We start from the raw sequence: 9974 nt of genomic DNA on the forward strand, positions 1-9974 counted from the left end.
AAAAACAAAAACAGGCAAATCCTAGAGCTCAAGCTCAAAATTGACATTGCCAAAATCAAGCTGTATTGGTAATCTCTTGATTCCTAGATAAAGATGTAAGAATTGGCTTAATGTAAAACTAAACATTATAAAGCAAACTCTTCTTCTGCATCTTGAAAGCACTTTATAAATATTAAAATAACCTTCCTCACACCCAGTAAGATAAACAAGTTTTTAATCCTTATGTTACAGAAGGGGGAGCTCAGATAGTGAATGTAATGTCTTGCCTACAACAAAGAAGGATCACATATCAGGAAAAGATTTGAACAAAGTTCTTCCTGCTATCAGTACTCCAGATAAGCCAGTAGACCACTATATTCCTGCTGCTCAACACAGACTATAATGCACATATACACAGTGACTCATTATATAATGGTATGTACATGTTGGAGGCCCTAGGCTGACTGCCATCACTATAGATCCTGTCAGAGGCGACCGGTAGAGGAAAGCCAAAACACTGAGCATTTCTCAAAAAAGTGGTGATAACAGAGGAATGTGTGCTCAGGGGTATGTATTTTGAGATGACTCCATTCTCAGTCTTTTGTGCTTAATGTTTTTATGCATATAAAAAGAAATAAAAATGATTAAAATAGGAAGTAAGGGCACTTATGTTCTGGGAGATGTGTGTGTGTGTGTGGGGGGGGTGCTTTAATTAATGAAGCTCTGAGAACCGCGCTCATTAAAAGCGCCCACAGCATCATGTGCATCAGCATCTCTGTGCTGAAAATGTCAGGGGATGTGGGACTGCACTTTGAACTAAAGCTAATCAAACAAACTTTAGTTCAAAGCCCCCCATGGCCAGGGGATGCTAATACATGTGACACTGGAGATTGCTGGAGTGTGGTAATAAACATGCTCCAGCGGATTGTATTAATTGAGTCTGCTCCAACACGTAATTACAGCATGTCAGAGCACCCTCGCTGCACATGTATAGGGTGCCTATACACATGCTCAGGGAGGGGAAGGCACTTTAATTAGAGCAGGGACACTTTAACTAAAGCTCATTTGACAAGCATTAGTTAAAGTGCCTCAGCAGCCATTTTTAAATCTGCAAGACCTTATACACGTGATACTGTGGCAATACTAGAGCGTTCTAATTAGAATATGTCAAAGCATGTGTATAGGTACCTGTACTAGAGAACAACTCTGAGTTAGCTGACTAAAACACAGCAGTGTTCCTTAGTATCTCTCTGGGATGTATACAGGACCCCCAATACTTGAATTGGATCAACTTCTGAAGACACACAGTCACCTCCCTATTTCTATAAAATGGAGCACTGACATTCTGGGAGAGGGTAATAGTATTACTTCTACACTTTAGTCAGGAAATTCAGATTTGCTCATAAGCAGCTCTCTGGGTGTCCAGTAGGGAAAACAAAATTCTTTCCATAGTGCCTAGAAAGGTAATTAATTACTTTGAGAATATGAAATTGCTCTTGCCTTTTAGTAGGTAAAATGGTAATATGCCTTATTTCTTAATGCCACAAGTTGTCCAATCTACACATAACCCAATACATTTATTCCAATAGGATTTCAAAGCCATGAAGGAATGTTTCTGGGCTTGCCTAAGCAAGACAACAAAATATTTATTATTTCCCCCCCGTATTTTGGTTGTTCCTTTTTAGAACCTGAAAATTAGAGAAATTCTTTTTAAAAGTACAAAAAAGTTCATAATACACAATACTCTACATATTTTAATTATACATATATTATTAAAACCTATAAGAAAACATGCAATTTAGCTGAAATAAAGGTTAGTATGTCATGTCAGCTAAATACCTTTTGATTATATGAACAAGGAGACAATACAAAAAATTGTACTACATTTTGTGCAAAGGCCTTTAAACCTCTTTGGATGGGATCTTCAAAAGCACTTAGCATTTTCTAAGTTCTCACTGGAGTCAGTGAAAGCATTTCTATATATTAAAGAGAGGCACAATTTTGCCAGTGCTGAGTCTTCTAGAAACTTTGATCCAATAAGTTAATCAAATAGTATTTTAGAACAGATGTCTTGCTTTGGTCATCTATTGTTGTAAGTACTCAGTTGGTGTGTCTACATGAGATACTACACTGCTGTAGCTCATTGCTATGGCGACATGCTATGGCGACATATTGGCGGGCACTAACCGCAATGCCACTGTTAGTGCACAGTAGCAATGATTTTCTGAGCACTAGGGTCAGAAACAACTCATGTGCTGCTGGGACTGCACAGTACTGATGGGTACTGCACAGTCATTTAGTACTTAGTGCTAAATATTAAATGACTGCACAGTACCAATGCACAGTGGGGCACACATGTAGATGTGCCCATTGTTTATGACTGAAGGGCTGAATTTTCAGGCAAACCAGACAATCTGGCCCTTCATTCATTAGCTTTAAAATTGCTCCAAGTAGATTTTTCTCTTGCTACAGTTATAGTTTTCTGAATACTGTGTAAAATTCCCTTACATATTTCCACATACAATTATTATCATTTGCACTATAACCATTTACTAGCATAAATTCCTTATGATAGTGGTTCACAACCGTTTTAGACTCAATCTGGATAGACTTGAGACTGGATAGACTCAAGACTCAAGGCACCCTGCAGAAAATGGCTGCTCTCAGTTTGCCCCCTCTTTTGACTATAGAAAAACTAATAGAGCAGTTTTTTGGTTGCGAAGAACTAAGACAGACCACAATTCTGGATTTCAATTTGAAATCTCTGGGTTTATCTTGCAAAACATGTATGTAAGCCTCATAGTGTTTGTAAGTCTCTCACATTGTTTGGCACTCCTCAGCATCCCTAAAATGTTCTCAAAGAGCCCCAGGGTACCACTGCATCCTGGTTGAGAATCACTGCCTTATAAGTATATGTCTGAATTCATCCATGAATAGCTAATTCCAAAAAGCAGAGCCTGTGAGATATTAATAATGACTTAAATCAACCAGAACGTAGTTAATTTCTTCCAGAACATATTCATTACATTTTGCATACTATATAGATAATTATGCCACAATTAAAACCCCCTCTTTTTATATAAGCTTCTGCCCAAGGCAGAGGTGTACCAAGTTCCTGCAGCCTCCCTGGCAAAGCAGTAGGGCGCACCACAATATGCTATCATCCATCCCCCAGGAGACTTTGCTATGGCAGGTGCAGCATCATGTTGCCCTGCCATAGAAGGCCCTGTGCCTAGTAGTGTATTAAGGTGGAGAGGTGTCAAGTTGAATGACATCCCCCACCCCAAAGGAGTTTTGCTACAGGAGATGTAGCTCCTTGTCTAGTAGACAAAACAAGCTTCCTAGGAGCTGCCCCTGCTGTCCTGTTTGGTCTTTACCATATCCCTTCCCTCCCCCTCAGATATGCTACTGGGTGAGGAGCTACACCTCCCATTGCACAAATCCATGGGAGAGGGGCACTGTTCCATTCAACCCCACCCTCCACATACTACTGGTGTAGACTGATTCATAGATTCATAGACATTAGGGTTGGAAGGGACCTTGAAAATCATCAAGTTCAGCCCCCTGCCCCAGGGGCAGGAAGTCATCTAGGGTCAAAGGATCCCAGCAAGATAAGCATCCAAACGTTTCTTGAATGAGTCCAGAGTAGGTGCTTGCACCACTTCTGGAGGGAATCTATTTCAGGCCTTGGGGGCTCAGACAGTAAAGACTTTTTTCCTTATGTCCAGCCTAAAATGGTCTTGGAGGAGTTTATGACCTTTGGTCCTTGTTATCCCTCGGGGTGCTCTGCTGAACAGATGCTCCCCCAGACCCTGATGCACAACACTTATGTACTTATAAGCAGCCACCAGGTCACCCCTGAGCCTGCGCTTTTCCTGGGTGAAGAGTCCCATGGCTCTCAGCCTTTCAACATATGGCCTATTGTCTTGCCCTCTGATCATGCTCATCGCTCTCCAACTATAAATTTACCAGGGGAGGACAGCAGGGAATTGGGGATGCACTGTTTACCAGAGTGCCCCAGGGAGTAACTAGGAATAATGGGTGCTAACTAGTGGAGAGTAAATTTAGGTTGGGCATTAGGAAGAATTTTTTTCCAATAAGGGTGGCCAGAGTCTGGAATGGGGTTCCAAGAGATGTGGTGCTGTCACCTAACTTGGAGGTCTTCAAGAGGAGGCTTGACAATCACCTGGCTGGGGTTGTCTGACCTTGGTCCTCTTTCCTGCCAGGGGTAGGGGGTCAGGCACAATGATTCATTGGGTCCCTTCCCTATAATCTATGAATCTGGACTCTCTCAAGCTTCTTGACATCCTTCTTGAATAGTGAAGCCTAGAAATGGATGCAGTACTCCAGCTGCAGCCTCACCAAGCCCAAGTACAGTGGGAGAATGACATCCTGAGATTTACTTGAGAAGCATCTATGGATGCAAGTGGAGTTTGGTTTGCTTTATCAGCTGCGACATCACATTGGTGGCTCATGTTCATCTTGTGGTCAGTCATGGCCCCCATGTCTCTCAGTTGTGGTGCTAGCGAGTGTAGCACTGTCGAGCCTATAAGAGTGTTGTGGGGTTTTTTCCCCCCGGAGTTGGAGTACCTTGCATTTTTTGGTATTGAATGTCATCAGGTTTATATCTGCCCACTTACTAAGCTTATCCAAGCCTGCCAACTTCAGAAGGTTACCTGGCTTCTGTGAGTGGGTGGCACAGGCCTGCTCCTGCCATAACAAAGACTCCTGATGGGGAAAGCATTTTGCATGCCCTCTAAGTTACACTAGCTACTAATAGGCTAATTGCACCCCTCTCAAATTATGCTACTGGCCCAAAGAACTGCTTCACCAAAAACTAGTTATTTGGGGCATCTCCCGGGGAACCAATGTGGAAGTGATAATATAAGAAGTCAGAGCTTCCCAAACTCAGAAACTAATTATAAATACAATTTATTATGACTGAAAAGAGAAATTGGATTCAGAAAATTCCAGATCATCTGACTATTTGGCATGCATGTGTGTGTGTGTGTTTGTGTGTGTGTGTATAAAAACCCATGGATAAAAGGATAAAAAAGAAAAATGGAAGGGAGAAAATCATAATAAATGACAGAGTGAATATAGAGAGTAGGTGAAGAGAGGTGTTTAGGGACCACACTTATAAGTATGAAAGTTGAGGTTAGTTAGCTTGTCGTTACAGACAGAAAAATACATTAGATTAGAAGGAATGTTGCTTTCCAGTTATACACTGGTCATGCCACAAGTCTCCACTTTTACATGCAGCAGCATGGCTGTTGAAATGGCATGTCTACCTGATACAGATGAGAAGATGTTTGCTAGGTTTCCTGATAAAACAAATTCTACTGTATTACTTATTAAGTTTAGCAAATGGTAGTTTGAGTACCATCGCGTTAACAAAATAATGAAGGCTGAAATCCTTCATTATCTTTTTTAAGTGCAACATAAATATAGCAAAATATTTTCTACAAGCATTAAGGTTTCAAGCATTCATTTAATACAGAATCTGCTACTCCAGAGTATATTACTAGAGAACTCAAGAATGTGATTACTTGGCAAGAGATATACACAGGGTTTTTTTTTCTTTTATTAACCCTAAATTGGAGGTGTGTAGATAGGTGCTTGCATTTTTCCTGTGCTTTTATCTAAACACAATCAAATACAATATATCCTTTGCTGGGAATAAGCAGCTCCCTTTAAAGGAAATAAAGCTGTGAATTGCAATTTGGTATAGAACAAATACAAATTTGGTATAGAACAGACTGGATATTAGCAAACATATTAATTGCTAATATCCAATCAAGCCGTACTCTGATTCTAGTGATAAAATTGCTAATGATACCATAATCATTTCCAGTGCTATGAACAAACTGTAACTTGGTGGAGCAAGTAGATTATTGTGCAAAATAGATAAAACTAATTCAGTATGTCCGTTTGATGAAGCCTATTAAATTGACTAATTTAACACATTTGGTTAAATAGCTTTCAGCTTACATTTAATGATGCTGTCTTTTTTTTTTTTAAGTAAAAACTGTGCCTAATTACTTTAATGCAAACCTAGGCTGATGCATCCACCAAAGGTCTGTAGCTGTAGCATTATTTACACATTTTGATTAGCTGCATTTGTAATACTTGAAAGATACAGGAACAATGAGAGGGCTTCATAAATTGCAGAAATGCTTACTATTACAACTGTTTACAAGGTGGATATAATGTATTTAAAACACAAAACTTTGCATATTTTATTTTATTTCAAGTGCCAAAAATGAGAATTTTTCAATAAAATAATATGGAGATATTTACATCTCAGTGTACTATGGGAGGAATCATAATGGACTGATTAATTGGTATACCTTTTGTTTATCTTGCCTTAGAAAAAGGCCAACTCCCACATCATACCCTAATATACCTAGCAAATTTTTAAAGCCCTTTATAGGAGTTAGAGAATTATTTTTGCCTACTGCCAATAAAAGGCAGATCTCCTGAAGTATTTTGTCTTGTATTAACCTTCTAACATCAACCTTTCAGTATTTCCATATGTAATGCTTTTTTTCACTCACAGCTCATCTTCACAGCTTGTCAGACAACACTAGCTACATAATATTTCACTTTGAATAGATGAGACTGCTCTGGTTTGTCAGCAATGTTTACACAATAGTGTGCTTGAATTTGGATTTTAAATATGGTCAAAAGTGTGCACAGTTTGAAACTAGCTAAATGACAAACAGGAGTCTAGCTGGAACAAAATATTATAATCTAATTATTATTCTGTAACTAAAAGAAAGCATCAAACATTTTTTGAACTTCAGGGAAGCTATATGAATTTACTGGAAGTAGCTGGTAGAAGTTACTCAGCTGAACCTGTACTGATTATCATTTCTTGTCCAGGAATAAAAAAGCTACCTCTGAATGCTATTCCTTATGCTGGCAGAAATTGAATTTTGGGGGGCGAAAGAAATAAGGCACATTCTGGCTCTTTGTTTGGCAAGAAAAGGTTATAGGGAATCAATATTTCCTCATGTCTATGTTTTGCTTAATGTGGACAAGCAGCGGCCATTAGGTAGATGGTTAAGACTCCCTGATTCTTCATTGTCAGGCCAGCCACAGAATGAATTAAAAGAGCTTTGTTGTTGCTCTAACTTATGTCATTGTTATAAAGTCCCAACTATTTCTTCCAAAACTTTGAATATCATAAAAAAAGTGTGAATTTCATCATAGGTTTCATTGCCAAAAGGCATTCTTCATATTTATCTGTGTTCTGAAATTTCAAGTTTTCCCTTAGTTTAATGAGCTTTCAGGCAACCATATTTTTGGAAGAAGTAAATTGTCTTATCTTTGCAAGAGAGTATGCCAGAGTTAAAAGCAAAGTCGTTAAATATGACATTAAGGACTGGAAACAAAATAGTCTGTGATGCTGAATTTGTTGTAAAAACAAATTACTACTCAAGTACCATCTTTGCAAATCACCATGGAATAGTTTGTGCATCCCAGGTGTGGGTTAGAAACAAGATGTCTTCTCCCACTGTACCTGGAGCGTCTCCTGAATTTGGTGAATAAGCTGACCACAACTGAAGGGCCTGAATTCTCTTGCAGGGATTCATTGCTACCTCATAGGGCTGAAGCTGAAGCCATGCCACTACTCTATCTTCACATTGGTCATTAGTGCTTTCTACCACAAACACTTTGCACCACTATGAACTGCGGCAGTAATTATGCTCCATCTGTCTTTTGTTCCAATATGATGCAGGAGAACCTTATCTCCTGATACTCTTCCTTGGGAGGTTGGAGTTCTTTTCTGATCCTAGTACAAGTCTCAAAGCCAACACAGGCCAAAGACACCCTTTTCAAAACCTCTTCTTTTCTAGGCTGATCATGAATCTATATGTCTTTCTTTGAATAGTAAAACAAACCCAACCATATTGCAAATGTTGCAATTATCATATAAAATAGGAATAACACTGGTAACAAATATCTGAGCCAATTAGAAGCTCCTTAAAACACAGTGTCCTGATCAGAAACATGTATAAGAGACAGAAATTACTTACTCTCTTCCCAGGAGGACCAGGTGGGCCAGCTTCACCTGAAGGGCCTGGTGGACCCTGAAAATACAAATGATCCATAGCAATATTTCAAGGCCATTTGATGAATGGTAGTAAAGAAAAAAAGTCTCTCTCCCCACCCCCACCCACACACACCCTTAAGCACAACAAATGTAATTTGAAATAATATAGCATCTTTCATTAAATAAAAGAACTTTATAGTTGGTTAAAATCAGAAATGTGGGTAAAAATGATGCCCGATTACTCAGCAAATCTTAGCCTGAATGTATTTAGAACCCAATCTGGGATTTTAGTGAATCAAACACAACCATATTGAGGGGTTTTGTTCCCTTTCTTTTGTTAGTTATTGGAAAACATTTCAAACTAAAAGATGTAACAGAATAATATGTTAGCTAACTGCCTCATTTAATTAAAACTGTTCTTACGTTTTTCAATCTTCTGCCTTTGTGTGGGTTTCTCTACACTGTAGAGGCTGATTAGGTTGTTACTGAACTAGGCAACTGCTGTCAATTTCACATTCACTTTTGTTAGAATTCAATTACTTTTGCAGCGTTTACTACAAAGGCAAATGTTCCATTATAGATAATATACCCCCAAAAATGTTAAAAATGAAGGACTAAGTTCATCCCTGACGTTACTCTACTAAAGTCACTAGGATTATAAACAAATGTGATCTAAGGAATTAATGTGTGTAGGCCAGTATGAGATATAACAGTGTTTTAGCTTCTCGCATTTTTATGTCTTGGCATTCAACTTTACAGATAATTCTGTCAATCATAATGTTCACCAAAATTAATATTTACTACAAATAAGCTAAAATAGGAGGACAGGAGCTGGGAGCTGAGCAGCATTGGGGCAGGGTAGCTCTCTACCCCTCCCCACCCCTTCACCTCCCCATTGTGGTGCTGCTCAAGCAGGGAAATCCTACTTCTGAGGCAGCTGCCAGCCAGAAATGCCTGAGCAGCCAGGGACTGCCACTTCTGCAACAGCTCCGCACCAGCCCCTGGCTGGGCAGTGAAATCCTTGAGCAGTCTAGGGCAGGTCAGAAGCTAACATGGGACAACTTTTGGCCAGCCCCGAGCTGGGCAAGGAAGGATACAGGTCCCCAGTCCCAGTGCTGCTCAGCTCCTGGCTCCTGTGGAGAGCCAGGAGCTGAGCCATACTGGGACAGGGAGGGCACAGAGAGAGCAGTATGCCTTTATAGCATTAACAGCATGTGTAGATGTGCCCACTGAATTTCACTGGAATCTGGGTATCTCTACTTGTTTCCTACAGAAGCCAGGTACGCATTTATTACCACAAATTGTGTCTATATTTGATCACACTCATACTCAAAGCCTTATTGTGATTAGTGCAGAAATGAATGGATAGTTTACAATGAACGTAAAAGGAAAAATAATTTTAAAATATTCTCATATTTTAATTTTTTTTTTTCTTAATATTGAAGAATACATCAAACAGAAATTGTTAGTGTCAAGTTTACTTACAGGCTGACCGGGGTCACCATCTTCACCCTTCTCCCCACCGGTACCATCCTGACCCTGCAGAAATATGGGAGAAAGAAGCTCAATGCTTAATTTAATTAAATTTGCAATGCTATTTGTATGTTTGGATGCACTACTCTTCCCTAGGATATGTTCTTAAAAATTTATTAAAAAAAAAATCCATTATAGGCTCTTTATTAAAATTTATCAATTTTTAAGATTCCAGAAACACAATCAGCTGGAACAATATCACTCACAGGGTAGACTGGAGTTTCTTAACTTGTGAGTTGTGACCCAAAAGTGGGTCACAAGAATATATGAAAGGGTTGTGAACAAACTTTAAAAATGGATTATTCTTTGAAGGAGAAAAACATGGGAAACTGTGGCTTTTCCCTTGTGGGGTAGCAGAGTTCCAGCCTACGAGGGGCTGCTTGGGGTCCCCCACACTACACCC

The 9974-nt window shown here is 39.4% G+C and overlaps 1 protein-coding gene across 2 annotated transcripts in view; it reads right to left on the reverse strand.

Moving 5' to 3' along the window:
• Window positions 1-9974, reverse strand: part of COL11A1 (collagen type XI alpha 1 chain) — a 334641-nt gene that overhangs the window by 54783 nt on the left and 269884 nt on the right. For both annotated transcript variants that reach the window (XM_019501723.1, XM_019501722.1), the window contains exons 53-54: window positions 9524-9577; window positions 8022-8075 (exon numbers count right to left, since the gene is read on the reverse strand). In XM_019501723.1, the coding sequence (XP_019357268.1) occupies window positions 8022-8075; window positions 9524-9577 (108 nt within the window). The remainder of the gene's footprint in view (window positions 1-8021; window positions 8076-9523; window positions 9578-9974) is intronic.

This window comes from Gavialis gangeticus, unplaced genomic scaffold (genome assembly GCF_001723915.1).
Source record: "Gavialis gangeticus isolate Ggan-Ray unplaced genomic scaffold, GavGan_comp1, whole genome shotgun sequence".
Lineage (NCBI taxonomy): Eukaryota > Metazoa > Chordata > Crocodylia > Gavialidae > Gavialis > Gavialis gangeticus.